Source organism: Crocodylus porosus, unplaced genomic scaffold, assembly GCF_001723895.1.
Source record: "Crocodylus porosus isolate Cpor-Errol unplaced genomic scaffold, CroPor_comp1, whole genome shotgun sequence".
NCBI classification, from domain to species: domain Eukaryota; kingdom Metazoa; phylum Chordata; order Crocodylia; family Crocodylidae; genus Crocodylus; species Crocodylus porosus.
In genome coordinates, this window is record NW_017728948.1 from 23,866,795 (window position 1) to 23,888,191 (window position 21,397).

At 42.2% G+C, this 21,397-nt stretch overlaps 2 protein-coding genes across 4 annotated transcripts in view; one reads left to right on the forward strand and one right to left on the reverse strand.

The window, feature by feature from the left end:
* Positions 1 to 12,385, reverse strand: part of ZBTB49 (zinc finger and BTB domain containing 49) — a 24,828-nt gene extending 12,443 nt beyond the window's left edge. The window contains exons 1-4 of one of the 2 annotated variants that reach the window (XM_019553152.1): positions 12,324 to 12,385; positions 10,933 to 11,105; positions 5,206 to 6,329; positions 241 to 287 (exon numbers count right to left, since the gene is read on the reverse strand). In XM_019553152.1, coding sequence (XP_019408697.1) covers positions 241 to 287; positions 5,206 to 6,329; positions 10,933 to 11,084 — 1,323 coding nt within the window. In that variant the 5' untranslated portion in view covers positions 11,085 to 11,105; positions 12,324 to 12,385. Of the gene's footprint in view, positions 1 to 240; positions 288 to 5,205; positions 6,330 to 10,932; positions 11,106 to 11,442; positions 11,549 to 12,323 lie in introns of those variants that run through there. The other variant, XM_019553151.1, reaches the window with a different exon arrangement.
* A 59-nt stretch (positions 12,386 to 12,444) lies between these two features.
* The window catches only part of LYAR (Ly1 antibody reactive), a 13,087-nt gene continuing 4,134 nt past the window's right edge, over positions 12,445 to 21,397 (forward strand). For both annotated transcript variants that reach the window (XM_019553153.1, XM_019553154.1), the window contains exons 1-5: positions 12,445 to 12,535; positions 14,586 to 14,761; positions 16,759 to 16,873; positions 17,884 to 17,991; positions 19,569 to 19,652. In XM_019553153.1, coding sequence (XP_019408698.1) covers positions 14,640 to 14,761; positions 16,759 to 16,873; positions 17,884 to 17,991; positions 19,569 to 19,652 — 429 coding nt within the window. In that variant the 5' untranslated portion in view covers positions 12,445 to 12,535; positions 14,586 to 14,639. The remainder of the gene's footprint in view (positions 12,536 to 14,585; positions 14,762 to 16,758; positions 16,874 to 17,883; positions 17,992 to 19,568; positions 19,653 to 21,397) is intronic.

Genomic DNA, 21,397 nt, shown 5'->3' on the forward strand with positions numbered 1-21,397 from the left:
AAAAGAAAAGAGGCACAAAACATTTCAAGGAAATCTTAAAAACTGAAGTTTGTATTTTCAAAAAGATTGTGATTGGAAAATTTTCAACTCCACAAGTGAGGACCATAACCTTGAGCAGTGACACCTCAAGGTTTGTATTTTTTTAAACTGAAAATAGTTCAAGATTTGTTTTTAGAATCAAAAGACAGATGCAATTAGTTTTCAAGAAAGTGTAGATATCATAAAATAAAATATTCCCACCTGTGAGAAGTGTTTCCCACAAATGTTACATTCAAAAGGTTTCTCACCTAAAAGGAGAAGAGACAGAACAAAGCACTTCTAATAGTTGCAAAAGAATACAAATGTTTAAAATTGGTATGCTTCCCTTCAAAAGATATCACTTGAAGGCAAAGGCAGTCCCAAAAGGACATTTACCCATGTATTTTAAGGGAAAACTAAAGAGATAATGTTGCTGTAATTTACCTCTTAAAGGAAAATTGCTTTGAAAAAGAATTTATATTCCACAGAAGTAATTAACAAGAAGTGGATATAGAAAGAGCCATGTTTTATGACTTTCTTACCACTTTCTTCCCTGCAGAATAAGGGTGAGAGTTGGGAGAAGGTAGGGATTTTAAATACTAGACAGGATTACCACACATTTCCAAGACAAAAATTAAGGTAAGCACATGAGCAGTCCCACACATGTGTACTCGAGTTTATCCTAGCTAGTGCCTGGACTATAGACTGAAGACAATGATTACAAATTCATTTCTGATTCTACTCATTTCTGAAAAGAAATTAAGTTACACGTATTTGTGAAGCCTAGTAATTTTCCTTTACCTAGTCATCTCAACTTTACACTTATTAAATAGGAAAAAGATGAATACAGTTGTTCAACTGTTAACAGCACTCTGTTAGGTGAATCTATAATGTTTTTGTTCTCTCCCGCACCCCCAAATACAGCTGAAAATTCTTTAATCCATGGCCCCAAAGCCCGTGTAATTGCAATTCTCTCAGACTGTTTTCATACCCTAAAATCAGAACAAAAGCCAGCAGGGGATACAGACAGCAAGCCCCCATGTATTCTGGCAAATTTAGTCAAAATCCTGCTGTTCTCAGTATGGAAGATTAAAATTTTCTAGCAGTTTTAGTGAACTTTAACAAAAAAATAAGCTTTTCTTTTTCTTTAGTAAAGTAAGTATGAAAACAGATAACAGAATCCAAGAAGCCTTTGTTTTCCTGGCAATTACCTGACAGCACAACTATATTAAGATGACCAAGAGTAGGGAGCTGGAGGTTTTGTCAACCTGGAGCAGATTTACGAGCCAGAAAAGCACAGGGAGGAGGTGCAATGAGGAAAGATGAAGATAATTAACTGCAATTTCTGCTAAAATGAAATAAGCTGAAATTAAAATTGTGTGCATTTGGGGACAGGGAACAGGATCCTCATTTCTCAGGACTATTGTTTTAGGTGATCATTTGCAATCTTACCTGTCTCATGAATCGCGGGTGTCAATGGTGGTTCTTAACCAAGAGCAGTAAGAGTAAAAATGCCATAGACACCCACAATTCATGAGACAGGTAAGATTACAAATTTTAGCTCATCTATGCTCTCTATAGAATGAAGGTATTACCAGATCTAGCAGAGAATTTCTGCCTTGCAATTATTTACTTAACATCATCCTCTCAGTCTTTTCTAAACTGACTTTCAGCTAACTCCCCATGTCCTAGTAAGAGAAAAGTGGAGACAACATTATACGATTATGATGGAAAATAGACAAGAGCTGAGTGATGTATGCTGTGTGCCACGCTAATATATAGCTATATACAGATGTGTCATTTGAGGCGGTCCCAACTGATCTGAGTCAAAACCTGAGGGGGAAAAAAAGCAGCAGCGTACACATGTAGCCCTTCCAAGCTGCATTGCTTGTCCCTGGCATGAATAGCAGTTAGCTTGAATGAGTCACAATTAGTTTACAGATGTACATGAGTATTGTCCCAGGAAAAAAGTGTAAGTACCTGTGAAAAAGGTGCTCAAATAAAAACGATGAGATTGTACATCTGTAGGTTAAATTTGCTCTTAGTTAAGAGACCTTTATAAAGAAATAGGCCTTACCACAATTCTCAATCTTAAGATTATTAAAGTCTCTTGGGGGATATCCTTGATGATCAACTGGAATTGTTAGCTAATAAATTCAGTTTATTTAGTGATAAAAGGCATGCTGAACATACTAGAACTGGACTTCATGCGCTGAAATGGCTATTTGTTCATGCATGCAATCGGTCAATCTCTCTGTACTATGACTGCCTAGGACGATAGGTGTTTTTTATGTGCCTTCTCAACAACCAGAGTCAGCCCAAACACTTTTGTTTAACTGTTAAAGTTGACCTTGCTTGGTAAAAAGCAAGATATTCAAGGTGGAGGTTCTTTTAGTCTCAGGGTGCATACACATATTCAAATAATCTGAAAGAATCCTCTAGTTTTTTTTCCTGGTAGAGGAACTGACCCAGAGCTGTGTGTACAGACATGTAAATGTGGAGGCCCTGAAAAACAGAGAGCTTGTAGGGCTGAATCTGTGCAGCCGAGGGCTCAAGGGGTGGGAGGCTGGTCCTGTGCACACATCTCAGTGCACTCTGTAGACTCCTTTGGTCTGCCTGGTGACAAATGGCAGCAGTGCACAGGGCAGTCTTGACTGGCTGATCCAGACTGCCCATGGTCAGCCTGTTTCCCTGCAGCACAACGTGGGGACTATGAAGGGGTGTGTTCTGCTTACTGGAGCAGCAGAGTCCAAGAAGCAACACACTGCCTCTGAGTGCTTGGGGGGGAGGGGGGGCGGGAATGCTGAGGGACCGTGTTCTCTTCCAAGAGAAGCCACAGAATAGAAACTTGCTATTATTCCAGGAGAAACTCTCCAGGGACTGATTTAACCCTGGTTGATCCCAAGTTGTGAGCAGGATGCTCCACAGCTTCAGCAATAAGGTATGATCAATATGCATAGTCACGCCAGAGGGCAGGCAGGTACATGTGCATGCTGCCCATACACAAAAATTGGTTCTCTCGGTTCCTATTTGTTAAGTAATCTTTTTAGAAAACAGTTATCAAACTTTCACTTTTATGCTGGTAAACACTCTCTTCCTTTGCCTGTTTAAAAACACACCCTCTTGCTTTAGCTACCCCCAAATTTGTGCCTTGTGCCTACACCAATTGGCACGGTATCGTAGTACTATTTTCTACCTCAAAACTGTCACACCACTAACTTAAATTGGACACAGAAGCACAGGAATGCCATAATGTACTTCCCACTGTCCTACTGCACCTGTGGTGCCACAGGAGCCTACAATAGGAATCTAAATCAACCACGAAAACAGAGCAACATCTGAGTTTCACTCTTTGGTAGAATAATGTTATGTGAGAGCACAATGCTTCTATGTATTATTAGTTTGCAAAACAAGAATTGGAGGAGTTGGACTTATGAAAAGAACTGGAGCTTCCATTCCTTGACCGAAACTCAACCTAGTAAATTAGCAGGATACAGGACAGCACCCCAAAAAAAGAAAACTAATGGGATCAGTCAGTCTCACTAATGTTCTACACAGTCAAAATTAATGTGTGTTCAACTGGAGAAGTAAACTGGGCTATTGATCAAAATGGGACTGTGCATAAATATATGTATTTCAAATAAGACTAGAATATGAAAGCCATCATAAACTTAAGCAACCATGAAAAGTAATTGCAGCCCTTATACTAGTGTATATCATTTGGTTTTCCCTGGTTGCATTATGTATGAAATTATATTGTAAAATTAAACTGCAAGATACCCAAATCAGGGGTATATTTTGTTTCTTGTACTATGCATTTTGCACAACTACAGCCTTATAGCAGTATATTCCATGGAGTATAGCAGTAACAATAATCTTATTAATTAAATTGTCTATTACACTGTAAACAGCTATAAAAGGCAAATATTGTATTCATAGATTCATAGATGCTAGGGTCGGAAGGGACCTCAATAGATCATCGAGTCCGACCCCCATATTCATATGACATCACTGTAAAAAAGTGGCAACAATATATATGACTACTCAACAGTAATCATAGAAAAGGTGAGGACTTTCAGGGGTTGATATGGGGTGGGGCAGGAATGAAACAAAACAAAAAGAGTTTCAGGGCCTGGAAGGGTTGCTCACTAATCATCTTAGTGAAAAAATAGCATATTAAAGAAATGAACGCCACCTAATACAATACCCACATTCATTTTGAATGTGCAAAAATGCCTATTTTCTCATCAATTAGTATTACCTTTCAAAATCAACACCTGCGTATATGAAAATTGTTATTTGCCATTAGAATCCAACACGAAAGGGAAAGGGAAAGCGAGAGAGCCAGAAGCCCAATGAAAAAGTTCTTAAGCAATTTTATTGTAGCCCTACAGTTTTGTGTACTGGTTACAATGACTATTCATAACAACAATGAACTAATTCGGTTGGATTTATTTTTCTACTTTACAAAAAAAAAGCAAAAAAAGCAAATAGCACTGTTTTTAGAAACCAATGCGTGCAAGACTTAAAAACCAGACTACCTAAATGATTTTTTTTAAATTACAAGTTAAATTATTCAAAACTTTTTTCTTTACAAAATGTGTTTGACCATGCGAGTCAGATTCTGCACTAGCCCTCTAGAGAGAGACTATAAGTTAATTACAACATACACTTTGCAGTTAGAACAATACAGTTCCAATCCCATGTCATGTCCTTAAGCCTGTGTGAAATACTATAGAAAGAGAAACATCTCCTGCAATTTAGTCACAAATGTTTCCTCATCCATCTCCACATTAATGCCTTTACTTCTATCCATCCATGCCTTTTCTGATTGTATACTTAGTCCTTGCATGCCCCTGGCTGTGTGAAAAGTTTCTCCTTTAAAACACAAGGCGAAGTTACAAAGTTTCATGAAAATATTAGACAATGCGCTTTTGTAGGAAACCTTTAGAAACCAAAACAAGCGAAAACACTCCAGTACAGAAAAAAATTCTAGGTTCAATTTAACTGATTATATTCTTACTGCTGCCCTTATCCTTCCATGGCTAGGCATAGAAAAATATTTTTTTTTTTTAAGTGAATTCCTATGAAGCAAGAATCTTTCAAACTAAGAGGTAGTCTGGATGTCACTTTCCTTTTTTCTTTAATCTATAAATATTTGGTTTACAGACATTAAAACAACTGTACCTGTATGAGACCTTTTATGGAGCTCCAAATTGCTTGGATGTTTGAAAGCCTTTCCACATAATTCACAAGAATACTGCCTTTGCGACTGAAGAATCTGTGACTGTTCTTCTTGTTCTGAAGGACCCTGAGCTCTTTCCATTTCAACAGGTTGTTCAAAACTCTCTGAATTAACTAGATCTTCAGTTTCTTTTTCTGCCACAGCACTGATATTTGCCATCCCCATGGCATTTTCATTTTCAGATTCAATTGCCTTTGGTTTACCACTTTCATCACTTTTAGGCTCAGATGATTGTTCTGCAGATTTTTGTGATCTTAAGAAGTTTAGTTTTTTAAGATGAATTGCCTTCTTCAGACGCATCTGTTTAGTAGGCTGCAAGGATGTGCTTTCTGAACCCGGATCTGAAACAGATTCATTCAAGGACTGGATCAGAAAGTTTGATGGTAAGTGATCAGAAGACTCCAGAATGCATTCAGAGTGACTAACAGTACAAGAATTGCTCTCCACTGCATTTATTTCTGTAGCTGCATTAATTTCTGTAGATGCATTGAAAGCAAAAGATGATTCCGTTATTCTCTCATGGTTAGAGCAAGCATTCTGTTTGTAGAACTGTTTGCTATAAAAGTTCCGCAGTTTATAGTAGTAATTTGGCTGTTTAAATGGAAGCTCTGTGCAATTACCATCTAATGAGTCCTGCGGCTGTTTTTGTACATCACCTGAGGGTGTATGAAGATTAAGAGATTGTGATCCACGGGAAGGATGGTCATCTAAGACTTTGCTAGTTTGTGCATCCGAGGAGCATTCATGCAATAAGGTAGCTCCGTAAGTATCATTCATACAGTTAGTATCTGTAGCCAAAGTACTTTGCAAAGCAAATACATTATTACAAGGCATGTTGGCTTGCTGTTCTACAGCTGTTGAGGATTTTAAAAAAGTGTGGCAAATGTTCAGCACATTTTGTACCTGAAGACATTGTGCAATATCCAGCATAGCTTGTACATTGTCCTGGCTAAGATCAAGGTGAGAAGTGTACATGAAGTCCAAAATCTGGCCTATGCCACCTACATTTTTAATATCCAAGTGAAAGACATCATTCTTCTGGCCTGAAGAATTCTGAAAAAGGGTCCTAACAAAGCAATGCATAATTCTTTATAATGTACAGACACACAAACTTCTAGATTACAAAAGCTTTTATTTAAAAAATTGAACACATCAGCTAATATCCCAAACCAATATGAACTGATAATTCAACATGCAGTACAGAACCAAGTCACCCAGCACTATAGTAGTATAAAGGAGGATTAAGCAGATGTGGAGTAGTTTTCAGAACTCTACTCTCTTTAAAGTAAATGGAAGTTTTAACACAACTGCTGTGGAAGATGTTAACTTGTTACTTCTGAATATCCCACCCAGCCTTATAATTACCTCTCTCTCATGCTTAGAACATTGGCCTGATTACTCTGTTGACGGATTATCCCTGGTGCTGGGTAGACTCTAGGGCTGTGTGAAGCTTCGGTCCCCGATTCAATTTGGCTGAGATTCGGCCCGATTCAGTGGCTGAATCTCCAAATCCGAATCAAATCAGGAGACCCTTTAATCTCTCTGAATCAAATCAGAACCTTTTGAATCGACTTGGAGATTCAGAAAAATTCAGACATAGACACGGCTTTACATGTTTTGTCTATGTACCTCGAGGTACCAGGTGGCTCATAAATACTGCAACGCTGGGGCGGATGGAGTGTCCAACAGGAGTGCAGGAGGCTCCCCAGCGCACTCAGCAGCAGACCCAGAAGTAGACCAGAAGCACTTCTGGTCCACTTCCAGCTCCACCAGGGAGTGCACAGGGGGGCCCCCTCTGGTGCCCCTCCAGCTCAGCAACTGGCGCCCCCTGGGTCTGGGGGGGGCACCTGGGGTCCCACCATGGCCAATAGATAAGCCAGGGAGTACTGGGGGAGCCCCCCATGGACCCAGAAGTGGACTGGAAGTACTTCCAGTCCACTTCCGGGTTCACCACCGAGCATGCAGGGAGCCCCCCTGCACTCCTGTGGGATGCTCCATCTGCCCCACCACTGCAGCGTTGACAAGCCATGTCTGGTACCTCGAGGTATGTAGAAAAACATTTAATGCTGTGTCTATAGCCAAATCTTCAGATACAGCCAAATCGAATCCGGGACAGTGAATAAAGGAGGTTATAGATCTATAACACTACTACAAAAGAGTGATAAACAGAGCCCACTTTGTTAAGAATGCTAGCACGTTACCCTTCAAAGGAACTGACTGAGCCTCTCCATCACACATTCCCAATGAACCTTACTGAAACTTACCCTGCTTCGGTCATTCCCTTGTCTACCTGACATTTTTTTTTTCAAGTTGTGGCCACATCTGTAGGCTGTGCATCATTTTATTGCATAAGACTAGATCCCATAAAGAATTTAGGAGCCTCAGTTCTGTTTAAGCCAAGCACTATGATCCAGAAATCCCCACTTATCTGCTCCTAATCTCACTGGACACCTCTCCAGTGACAACAAACATTCTGCTTCTGTGGCTGTACAAAATAGCCCCAGTCTGAGCAGCCTCCCATCTATACTCTATGGGGATCCAGGAACTAGGCTTCCCACTGTCTGAATCCAGTTTAGTTTGGCATGCTCCAAGAACACCTACCAGCAAAATATGGCCCCTTATCAAATGCAGTTGTAACCACTTTCTTATAAACACAGCCAAAGGAGAAAAAGAAGTTGATACTTCCTGCTTTGTGAAGTAGCCTAGTACAGGGGTGTCAAAGATACAGCCCACTGGCTGAATCCAGGGCACAGAACCCTGTCGTTTGGCCCGCAGTGTTACCTATGGGTCTTAAACTGGACTTGTATGCCACATGTGGCACATGTCAGACCAGCCCTGTGTGCCAACAGGGCCTCATGAATTTGACACCCCTGGCCTAGTAGTTACAATACTCACGTAGGAAGCAGAGAACAGACTTCAGCTCCTTCAGTTATGAGGTAGTTTAAATCCATGCCCCTCTCTCCATTAGCCTGATGGTTAGGACACTGTCATAGGAGGTAGGAGTACTGGATTTAAAGCATAGGTCAGGCCAGTCTCCTGGAGATGGGAGATGTGGATTTGAGCCCTCTTAAGTTGAAGAAGGTATTGAACCTAAGTTTTCCACTTCCTTGGAAAGAGTTTGAATCATTAAGTGATACCATTGTAGAGTTTCCATGTCTCTAGCAACTGCATTTTAAAAACAAAACAGTGAATATTTTTCAGTTCCTTGAAAAAACATTTGTGTTTACCCTCAGAAGAATGTTCTAGACTCTGAATTACAAACAGATGGAGGCACCTACCGGGAGCGCTTCACAAGTGCTTAGGCTCTGGAGAGGGGCAGGGCTTCATAATGCCCCCATTCAAAACATCTTCTATTCGCTAGCTCTAGCTAACTCCCAGATACTGCAGGGTTTCTTTGGATGACTGCAAAGGCATTAACTCTCCTTGTGCACTGTATAGAAACCAGGCACCTAACTAAGAGTTCTAGAATAGTCTGGGGACCAGGCACCCATAAAGTTAGGTACCGTGGTGCCTAAATCCTGTTAGGTCCACACTGCCTAAGTTTATTGCAAATATTTTTCATTTATTTGGGCTAGTGTTTTGAAAATCTGCTAAAGGAAAAAGATATCTAAGTCCCATTGCATTTCAAAATGGGATGGATGCCTAACTCCTCTCAACTATTTTGAAAATCTCAGAGTTTATAACAGCATTTATCTAACAGCAGAAAATATTTGGACCTCAGCTTTCTTTTCCTTTATTTACTTATTAAACCTATCTTCTCCCAGTTTTTATTTTATGTAAATTTGCCATATTCATTTTGGAGATGATGCAAGAAGAGTAGAAGAACAAACACAGAGCCCAAGCATTATGGCAGGTAAGGAAACTTTCAGCAGTACACCGATACGAGATTTTTAGGGCCAATACCAATAGCCAATTTTTAAGGAGGCATATCAGATGATACCGATCCAATTTTCAATACCAGCCCAACAGCTTGAAGAGCTGCATGCAGCTGGTAATTCTGGTGTGGTAGAAAGAGAGAGGAAAGGGTTGTGAGGGGGGCAGATCAAGGGCCCCACAGTGAGGAAGGAGTAGGGCTGGAGCTGGGGCAAGCACTGCCCAGCTGGGGTGAATGGAACCACAACTGATCCAGGGGCCACAATGGGGGGAGGCTTCCCACCACTGTGTGCCACTGGTCTGGCACTCGCCCATTCATCCAGCAGTTCCCACCACTCATCTGGGAAGCCATGGGGGGCTGGGGGCATGCCCTCGCATCTGCACAGGACAGGCTAGGAATAGCCCCAAGCAACCCTAGCCCCAGCCTGCTCCATCCTGCCCCGTGCAGATCTGGAGGCACATGACTCCCCCACCCCTGCCCTCCTGGACAAGTGGTGGGAAATGCTGGACTAGCACTGGACCGGCAGCTCCCAGATGAGTGATACGCAGCAGCGGGAGCCACTTTCCCTCCCCCCTGGGATAAGCCATGGCTCTATCTCATGCCCACCCTGGCTGGGCAGCACTTGCTCCAGCCCCACTGCTCCCTCACCATGGGAGCCTTGATCTGCCCCCCCGCACCTTTTCCCTCCCCCGTCCTCTTCTACCACATCAAATTTATCAGCTGCATGCAGCTCTCCAAGCTGCTGGGCCATATTCGTTGCTGCCTACATGCTGCATTGCGGCTGCACACATACACGAGCATTTATCAGCCACATCAGACCGATTTCCGATATGGTAAATTTTCTTTATATTGGTGCCAGTCCCATATCAGATTGATGCATCAGTGTACCTCTAGACACTTCTCTTGAAATGTAGCTTGCTGCATGAGCTAATTTCACTTAAAAATTCTGGAAGCATCAATTAACCAGCAGATTAAGAAATTTCAGTATATAAATCTAGGCTACAGATTCTGAAAAACTTAAAAGAAAAGTGGCTTCCAGATCAATTTTCTTTCTAACACTAACAAACAGCAAAACTGGATAATCTTAGGACGCCTCAGCCACTAAATGCCATATCTGGCCTGGTCAACCCACTGTGTCCCACACAGACCTTTAGAAAGAAGTCTTACCATTATCATCATCTTGCAGTACACTACTGGCAACAGACCAAATCCAGAGACTAAAGCCCCATTATGCTAATCACTGTAAGTACCAAAATCATGATTGCAACTCAAAGACTTTACCATTATTTCTTGCACACAGCACACATTTTCCCCCCAAAAACGCTTCCTAGAAGCTGGAGTGTGCCCTACATAAGGGAACTATAGTAAGAGCAGTTTTTGCCCCTTACCAAGTGAAACAGAGTAAAATTTGTAATGCACAAGGAGCAGAACAATGAACAACCTCAGCTCCCTAACTACTGCTATTCAGTTACCTACTATAAGGAAAGTTCTCTCTCTCTTCATTTTGCCCTTCAAAAAACCAGGTTTGTATTATATGCCAGGATGCACTGGACATGAAAAAACATGGTAGCCCCTAATTATGATCAGCTACAAAATAAAATGGACTGTTTATACATTTTAATTAAAGCAAACAAAATGCAGATTAGGTGCAAGCAAGCAAGCAAAGACCTCCTAGTTTTTCCCTTAAAACCGTGATAAGGTATCAACATTGCTATTTAGTAGCCAGCATAAAAATTCTTTCCTCAAACATCAACTTATGGTACCCTGTTTATTGCTTCAGTAAAGGTTGGAGTACCTGAAATACTGACTGAAAGCAGCTAATACATTTTTATGTGCTTTGAAGCAGACTCCTTTTACCACCAACATGCAGTCACACAGAAGCCCTTGAATACGCTGTTCATGTAGCTGCTGGAGAAGATGACAACTATGGCTAGCAACAGCATCCATGCTAGAGCACCATTTAATTACCTACAACAAAACAAGACAAAAAATACTTAAGAGAAATGCATCTTACATCTTCCTGCAAACCAAGTTTAAAAATAGGTTAAAAGACATAAGGCAATGCAATGGTTAGTTTTTCTCTCCCCAGTGCAACAGAGCTCCTCATAATTTAGCATAACATGTAGGCCACTTAAGGAGAACTTTTAGTCACTAAGAGCGTAGCACAGACATCAACATGTTTATTAAAAATCAGTACTTCCTAACACAGTAAGCATCTGCCCAAGGTATGCTACAAAGCAGATGGGATTGTAACCACACATGATTTGAACAGGCATACAAATTAGATTTTATCAGAAAGACATACCATGAATCTTAGTGAGGCACGTTTTGAAAAAGAACATCTTGGTGCCTTAACTTAACACAAGAAGAGCTTTTCTTTCTTTCTTTTTCTTAGGAAAAGCTTTCATATTCCAAGCCAAATCAATTCCAAATTCGTGAGGCGTTCAAGAACCATATGTGGCCCTACTGCTGGCAAAAACACCCTCCACCTCCACCTGGGGCCTCAGATGTTTCCAAAAGATTTGATGGACATCCTACATCCAGGCCCAAGCCCAGAGACTTGGGGTTCGGATGCCCCCGAATTTTATCATATGGCCACAGGAGCAAGCCAGGAAGGAGTCTCCCGTTTCCATAAAGTGGGGGGTAAAGCCAAGGTCTTCCCACTGGGAAAGAAAATGGGAGGCTTACAAACTACCAACATGCCAGCAAAGCCGTTATCCCCAACGACTAGAAACTGTCCCCAGGGCTACCCTACATTAACCAAACTCAGGTGACTTCTAAGCACATCTGTCCACATCGCACTCGCTGCCATTTCCCGGGGAGCACAGGTCCCTTGTGTGCCACGTGTCCGAGAGGCCCGACGCTGTGACACGAGCCCTCCCGGCCCTGCCCCTCTCGCCCTGGGGGAACAAGACACTCTGTTTCCACTAGATTTGTCCCAAGCTATCAGCCGCTGCGCTCTCACGGCGGTTACAGCCGGGGCGGGCTGGCCTTCGCCCAACGCTACTAAGGAGCCAGTTTACAGCTCCTCAGGGAAGAGCTGGGAGACGGAGCCGCGGGGCGGGGGCAGCCAGCCCAGACCGAGGGAACGAGCGGCCGCGCCCGGGGCAGCCCCAGCCCTGGGCACGGGGGGTCCGCGGTCCCAGGACCTCCCCCACCGGGGCTCCTCCCCCGCTCCCGTCTCACCAGCTCCGGCCACTGCTCTGCCCCATCCCTGCCTCGGGCTCGGGCTCGGCCCCTCCGCGCACTTCCGGCCCCGGCGCTTCCACTTCCGCTTCCGCCCGGCGGGGAGTCGCTGGCGTGCCTCGGGATGTGAGAGCAGGAGTTGGAGCTGCGCACGTGTGCTCGGCGCCGCTGAGTGCGCGATTGGCCGCTCGCGCCGCAGGACCCGGGGGCAGGTACGCCGAGAGCCGCGTGCTCCGCCGGCCCAGCCTCCCCCTCGCCGGGCTTTTGCCCTGCCTGTGCCTGCCCGGCCGCTCCTGGCATGGGCCCGCGCCGGAGGTGGCCCCTGGCCCATCCCAGCACGTGGGAGTGAAGGGCAGGGTTTTGAGGCGGATCAGACTCGTGCCTTGGAGGGGAGCAGTAGAGACAGGCCCCTGCTGGGTTGTTCCGGCTGCCGACCAGGTCTGACCTCAGTCGTCTTTGTAGGGTGCAAACAGACGTGCAGCTCCCAGCTGTAACTCAGAAGGATTTCTGCAAAACGTCCTGAGTTACAGCGTTACCCCCAACCAAACAGAAGTTCGCTGTTGGTTTCAGGAGGAAGGAGCATTTGGCTGGGGGCTGGGAGCCTGCAGATGGGTTCCCATAGCAATGACCTGCTCTCTGCCAGTGCTTGCTGTTTTCAGACCGGGAGGGTCGGGGGGAAAGCAGAGGAGTGAGTGCCCCCAGCTGGTGCTGAAAGGTGGGGTGGTGAATTGCAGCCCCTCTCCACTTCAGGGGGCTGCAATACACCCCCCTCCCAGCCTCCAGAGGAGGGTTAAAACCTTCGAGACCAAACTCTCAGTTCCCTTTCCCCTCTTCCCATTCTGAAAACAGGGATATGCTGGAAGCTGTGTAGATGCAAGTTACAAAAGTCACTGCGTTTTGCAATATCTTTTAATTAATACCTCATGCAACGAGGGGTCAGATTTTCACACAGTCTTGCAGCCATACACGTGTTTGGTTGTTGGTCGCAGCTATGAACTGCTTTCTGTGGCCAGATCAGGTGAAAATTGTCACTTCTCTCTGCACCTCTAATTGTGACTTGATGCACATTTATGTAGCAGATGCACAAATGGCATTTTCCACAGCCCTGGGCAGCTCGTTAAAAGACGTGGCTCTTTATCCCCAAAACCATTCTGGGTCGAAACCACAGAAACGTTAAACGCTAGTATAGGCAAGGAAAGGAGAATGGGAGCAAGTCGCAGATAAAGAATGCATTGTGCAAGTTTGGTTGCTGTCAGGAGGGACTAGTTAGTTCAGCAGTAGGCAGAGCTAATAGTAACTGCAGGGAACGTGGAAGAAAGGGGTCCTGGAGAAGGGAGCTGAATTTTGACTGAGGATGTGGGACCTTTGGGAAAACTGATGTGCTAGCTGTTGGGAGCATGGGGAAAAAGGCATAGGGGCAAGAGTGAGAGGGAAGAAAACATTAAAATGAGAAGGTGGAGAACAACGTGTGGACAAGTAAGCAGAGAGCAGAGTCTTAAATTTGAATAAGAAGTTTGATTTTCATGCAAAAAAGTGATCTAGTGGTATGTGTTCAGAAAGAGAGAATACTGGCAGAAAAGGAAGACTGGAGAGGGAGAGTTGGAGATACAAGTTTGTAGACAGTGAGCTAACCTAGGTAACTTCTCCTCTACGTTACAGGCAGACTCAGCCTTGGAGAGGAAAGACATATCTGAGAAATGTTATAAAGGGAGACTATAAAGATATAGGCACCTTGATGCGTGGAGAGAAGGAAAAACTGAATCATTGGTAACTTCAGGGTTATACGCTTGTTACAGTTTTCTATTTGAAGCCACATCTTTAGAGTTAGTTCACATCACATCACTGGGGCATGTCTACATGTTCATTCGCCTTTGCTACAGCACGTTAAGTTTAATACCTCTGATATGAAGTACTAGATAAAGGCACAGTAGCTGCACTAATGCGCAGTAGCAAAGGCGAATTTTTTTTATGATGCTTAATGCGCAGTAGATGAGTTCTGCTGCTCACGAGTATGGTTTTTGCCATGAGGTGCTAATGCACAGTAGACCAGTCCACTGTACATTAAGGTGTCTTGTACCCACTTAGAAATAAAGTAGAAGTAAAAATGAGAATTATGTAGAGGAGCAAACAACTGGCAATGCTTGCTCATAATAAATGTTTCATAGGTTTGAAAATGATAGATTAATCAATATACAATAAATTTGTGTGGGTTTTTAAAATATTTTTCTTACGTAATTCAAATGATACATTTTTTTTCTCTAGAGTTTTGAAGATTTTGCTGTAACTGCTTTTGAGAAGAAACTATTTGGATCCAAAATGGTAGTCTTCACGTGCAATGCATGTGGAGAATCTGTGAAGAAAGGACAAGTTGAAAAACATGTAAATATTTGCAGAAGGTGTCAATACCTTTCTTGTATGGATTGTGGCAATGATTTCTGGTAGGTAAATGAAGTATTTGTTTGACAATACCTGCTTGGTAGCAGCAGCAGGAGATGCTTTAGGTAGCTTTACTGTTCTACTTTAGCATCCTGGGTGCAAATATAGCATTAATTGTATGCTGTACCTTGGGCAGAATAAGAGTTACAACACAAGCAGTCATTGATACCGACTTGCGGGCAAGAGGATCCAAAACTGGGAACTTGAAAGAGACTATAGCACCTCTTACAAGCTGGAGTGGATTAGTGACAGTGGGCGCATCTACACTAGCTCCTGAGTAAAGCATTGTAGTCTACGCTTGTGCCTGTATTAGAGTACAGTAAACTAATTAATTCTGTGGTGGACTAGTACTGCCCAATGCAATGACACCTGCTGGAAATTTGAAAATTCCATTTTTTTGAAACCGAAGCAGCGACCACCACTCCAGTTTCAGAAAAATGGAATTTTCAAATTTCTGGCAGGTGCTCAGTCCTGAGCATGCTGGATTTATGAGGTTATACCAGGGGCGGGGAATTATTTTGGGCAGAGGGCTGCTCGCTGAGTTTTGGCAAGCCATCGAGGGCCGCATGATAGGCAGCCAGGGGCAGATAAATATTAATTTTCTAAATTTTTTTAGGGGTCCCACGGGCCGGATAGAACGGCCTGGCAGGCCACATCCAGCCCCCAGGCCACATTTTGCCCACCCCTAGGTTATACTGTACTATCTATGGCGGAGTTCTTGCGTGTATTCAAACGTGTAGACTGTGGCTAGGGCTGGCTGGGGCATGCAGGTGCTACAGTGTCCAGCCCCTCCAGAGCCTGGGGCTGACTCCCAGACCTCCTGTTCCAGGTCAGCTGCCCCTGGGCTCAGAATCTTCACATATGTCTGAGACTGTCCTGACTCTAATTGCTGCAGTGCACATGAAGACTTGTACCTGGGAGCAGCTGACTCCAGTGCAAACTGTGCCAGAGTTTATTCAGGCGCATTACTGTCATGTGTAGATGTGCCCAGACATTTCTTCTGGGTAAGGGAGCCCTCTCCTCACTTTGTTACTGTCTTTTTCTTTTGTTTACCCTAGTGATGGCTAAAACTTTTATCTCTGTATGGTGAGAAACAGTTGTAATTTTTAGATTTTCCTTTTCCTTTATTAGTTTTAGTACTTAGATCTTTTTATTGGGGCATACTGTTGCATGCTGTGGTTCCTGGAGAATCGCTATAAAATCCTGTAATTCCCAAGTTACAGCCCTTCTTGTAAATATCCAGATCTCTGAAAAAATGCCACTGCAGTCTGCTTTCCAGTTTTAAAAGTAAAATCTAGATAAAAGTAACAATGGGACCAAGGAAATGGAATAATGGTAGGTCCATATCAGTAAGTTCACCAATGGTAATATATTTACATTTTCAAAGGCCCCTTTTAAGTATTTTTAACTTGATCAGGAAACTACCTAGACCAAACCTGTTTTAAAAAAATCTAATTTAGAATTTTTATATATAATTATTCTTAAGCTATTATTCTAATTTGAGAACATACCTTTATTGTGAATGCTACTCTATAAATATTTAGAATTTTTAAATGTGCAGAAGAATAAAAAATGCAAACACTTTTTTAACAGGCTTTATTGAGAATAAATATGCATACCACATATACTGTATGCAGCATATAATTACGAATAGTATAGAAAGCTTTGTTTTATATTGTTTAGAGACTTTGTATTCTCTTCAGATAACTTCCCTGGAAGCTAAGAGAGTGCTCTGAATGGCAAAAATAGGCATGTATTTAAGCATGTAGAACCGTACTTATGTGAGTAGTTCCATTGGCATCAGTGGGACCATTTACAGAGTTACACATGCTTGTATTAACGGTATTTAGGTTTTAATTTTTTTACTGTAGTGTTCGGCTTTCCATGGCTTCTATTTCTCTGTTTTTATAAATACTGTTGAGTTTGAAAAACTGGATTCATTGACACAGAACATTATATACAGGTTTTATGTTAAAGGTCTTTTTTTTAAATATCAAAGGGGTGATGATTATAAGGAACACATGAAGTGCATAAGTGAAGATCAGAAATACGGTGGCAAGGGGTATGAGGCGAAAACTAACAAAGGCGATGTAAAACAGCAGGAGTGGATTCAAGTAAGACTTGTTTTTCATACATATATATTCAGTATATCCTGCTAGGTATAAATGCAAACAAAACACAAATTTAGTATACAAAGCAGCTTGTATTTGAAAAATGTAAATACTGGTTCATGTGAGGGAGATAACATACAGATGTTTCACTTTAAATTTGTGTCCTGAAAAAATGATCTGTTATGAAGAGGAGATGAGCCAAATATTTTTGTAAAAATGTGCTTCACCAGTTTTCTGTTTCAGTTGCTGTGCTGACAGTAACATTGTGAATATTGCAAATGTGCTATACTCTGTGCTTGAAGGGAATTACATTCGTCTCTTACTCAGGATGCTTCTTGTTTCTTAGGAAATTGAACTTAATTCCTTCTGTGAAGGAAAAAAAATTACAACCTAAACTATTAAGAATGATTCTTGAAACTCTTCAGAGGATTTTAGAGACACTTCCATTTCAGCCCTGAAAATAAACATATGAACCTGAAAAAGTGCCGTTTGTAGTTTACCTCCTCCTCTTAGTTTAACCAAATTTTCCTTTGATGTCATTTGTTTTTCTTTTAAATGTTTGAAAATGATGTTAGATCATTGTTGGTCTATTTTTTCTCTAACTAATGTATTATCTGAAAGTTTAGGCAGGTTATACAAATTGCATGCATTTAATATACAGTTATATCTACATACTAGCTTAACTTTACCTGGGTCATGCTATTTCTGAACTTCATCTATCAAGTTAGTTCACCAGTAGTGTTACAGTTTACTTGTAACTGGTGTAGATGACTCATTAAAATCACTTTGGGTTCTTCGTAATTTTTAGATCAAAACCAACAAATTGATGTTTCCTGTCCACCTTTTACATATGGAAGTTTCTAAGTATAATCTGTGATTCCAAAGATGACAAATACTAGAGTGTATGCTAGGTGATTTCTGTTGCTTAGAAGTGCTGTGGATTTTTTTAATAGGAATTTTCTAATCAACTCAACTACTCATATAACTTAGTAATTTTGGTTTTCTTTTTGTAGAAGGTTCACGAAGTAATGAAGAAGCCAAACATTAACCCCAAAGTACGAAACATTTTTGAGCAAATGCGTGCCTATGACAATATTCCAAGAAAAAAGGTCAAATTTCAGGTATGTTTTTAACTAGATTAGCAGTGGCTCAAGCAGTGAATTTGGAATTAGGGCTCCTGGATTACATTCTCATTTGTGTTGATCTGGAGTTTCTTGGAGAAAATTGCTTAACCTATCAAGACCTATATTGCAGTGATTTCTTTTCTGTCCTAATAGGCCGTGTCTAGATGAGTGTGGCCGTGTACTGCAGAAACGTCTGTGGCGCCACATACCGCACATTCAGTTGTTCTCTGTGCTGCAGGAGAACAGTGCAGAGGGTTTTTTTGACCCCTGGAGCAGTGCACGCACAGGCAGTGCACACCACTTAAAAGTGGAACCAGGCTGCCCGGAGCTATGCTTCAGATGCTGTTCAGGCTCCACACAGCAGAATCACTGCTGCTGCTGGCCCAAGAAGCCCCCAGGTAAGGCTGTTGGGGTCAGCACTGGGCTGGGCTCCCCTACCCCACCTGGGGTAACTTGCCACACATCAGAGCATGTGTGGCACGGGCATTCCCCAGGGACAACTGGTGGTGATGCAAGGTGCGCTGCTACTAGTTGTTCCTAGGGAACCAAATGTCCACATCACCTGTGAACACAGCCATTAAGGTTAGATTTTTCTCCTTCTAGATCTTCATTGCTTCTTATGACTCTAATACATACTTCCACATTTGGTCCTTTATTAAGCTGCTTATAGATTGTTTTGCCAGTTTCCAAGTATTTTGGAGCATACATAAAGAAATACTGACGGGACTCGGAAGACTGAGCCCTTTGTCTTTTCTCTTCCACAGCTCAGTGTATGATGCTGACAAATAGGCAAGGTGTGTTTCTGATGTGTAGTTTAGGAGATTGTTGGAACTGTGATAAAACTCCATTTTGGGTTATCACAGCGGAAATAAATATTTGAAAATGTTATTATTTGTTTCATTTATATGTTGCCCTTCCCAACGTAGGTTCAGGGTGGCTTACAATAAGAGGACAGAATAACTTATAAAACAAGAATGTGACAGCTGGAGCCTGGGGGGTCTCCATAGATAAGGTCAAAAGGGGATGATAAGTACTCACCCATCACCACCCTTTGAAACCTCTCTGTTAGAAAAGAGTGGGACCAATTTAAAGCTGTCCCATGAATGTCCACCAGGTCATGTAAACGCTTTGTCAGCCCCTCATTGTCAAGTGTATCAAAGGATCTTTGTGAAACTGGAAGTAGCTCTGCTTTTTCTCTAGGTACTTCTCATGCTTCCAGGTTTTGCTGGCTGCTGCATGGGGCCAGGGTGGAATTTTTTCCTCCCTCTTTCTCTTATGGGTTGGGGTTGTGGGGAGGTTTCGTGTTTTTTCTTTTCTTTTTTCCCCCACCTTTCTCAGAATTATTGGGTGTTGACTGCAGCCAAGGCTAGGGATTTTGACGGGTGTGCTAGTGTTCATTTTGGGACTTAAACCTGGAAGTTCCTAGGCAGAAGGTCATGGTCCTTTGCTCAGGATTAGATAGCTGGCAGTATTTGGAGTCGAATTCTTTATTTTCATCAGTAAGAGGTCACATGACCATAAAAATAAAATGGAATGTCTGCTATGTTTATTATTTCTGCTCTTATCTTGTACAGAACTGGATAAAAAACAGTTTGAAAATTGAAAACAGTGCTCTGCAGGACCAAGTTTGGGATATTTTTTCTGAAGCAACTGGGAATGTAAGTCAAATCAAAGCTACAAAATCCTGCAATAAACATGGAGTTAGTAAGGTGCTAGGTGGAGAACCCTCGTGATTCTTATTGGAGTGGAAAGTGAGATCTTTTAGTACTGTACTATAGAGAAGAGCAGTGTTTGAGAGAGAATTGCTGCATAGTTGTAGGCACATGTACACACAATGACAGGACTGAACTAGTAAGAAGAGCGTAAATGTTATTACAGATTGCTTTGCTATTAAGGAAGTCCACATTTTGTTCTTTAGTAGCCCCAGTCTAACATGCATGTTAGTATTCAATGTATCTGTGGACTAAAAACATGTCTGATCCCATTCAGTACTTTTGACATCTTTGTAGTCTTCTTTCAATAATATAAATAAAAACAAAATCACTCATACATACCTTTTAAGCTACCTGAAAAAGGATAACCGATCCTTTGCTATCTAGGTGACCACACTCTACAACTTGACTACAAATGCACTCACACATAAAACTCAGTTCTTCTGATAATTCAGTTAGTGGATGGGAATAGAACTGATTTCCAGCATCAATTCTGTTTAACAACCAGATTGATCAATGGAATGACTTTTATAGGAACACGGAACTAGAAGGGACCTGGATCGCTGAATCTGGTTGCCTGCTATTGCTGTTGCAGGCAACCATGTCATGTTTTACAGATTTACCAAGCTCTTGTAACTTGGTAGGTTTTCTGCCAATACTACTCTTGTTGGAAGGCTGTGCCAGAAGTTAACTCCTTTGATGGTTAGACATACTCCACAGTGTTCAGTTTGTAGATCCTGAGAGGAATTTATGTTGTAGGAGAAACTTGAGACCCAGTCCCCTTGTTGATCACGCTTTAGTCTTGACAAACTGATCTGGCAAATATGTTACTTATGGCACTAGTGTATTGTTGCAGTAGTGATATTTGGACTGTTCTTAAAGAATCCATACATCAGAAAGGGAAAAGAGGAAATGGGTTTTTTTTAAAGGCTTGTGACGTTAAGGAAAGTCAGATGCTGAGTTAACAGTACATTCATTTTTTGAGATAATACTCTTATTTTGCTCATATAGCTAGAATATTATAGTTTCCAAACAGTTCTTTTTAATAGGTCACTTCCAGCCCTAAACTTTTTTGAAAAATGTTTGTGTTATAATCTTAAGACAACTTACCCTTATTTTAAGATTTTTTTTGTTGCCGAGTAAGCAACTGGAATGTCCTTGTTCATTCAAGCTAGCCATACATTGGTTGTCTTGTTTTCAGTACACCATTAAAGTATTTAGATTCATAGATGCTAGAGTCGGAAGGGACCTCAATAGATCATCGAGTCCAACCCCCTGCATAGGCAGGAAAGAGTGCTGGGTTCAGATGACCCCAGCTAGATGCCCATCCAACCTCCTCTTGAAGACCCCCAGGGTAGGGGAGAGCATCACCTCCCTTCAAAGCCCATTCCAGACCTTGGCCACTCTAATGGTGAAGAAGTTCCTCCTAATGTCCAGTCTAAATCTGCTTTCTGCTAGGTTATGGCCATTATTTCTTGTGACCCCCCCAGGGCGCCTTGCTGAGTAGAGCCTCACCAATTCCCTTCTGCGCCCCCATGATGAATTTATAGGTAGCCGCAAGGTTGCCTCTTAACCTTCTCTTACGGAGGCTGAAGAGGTGCCCTAGTTTCTCCTCGTAGGGCTTGGCCTGCAAGCCCTTAACCATACGAGTGGCCCTTTTCTGGACCCTCTCCATCCCTCTTGAAGTGTGG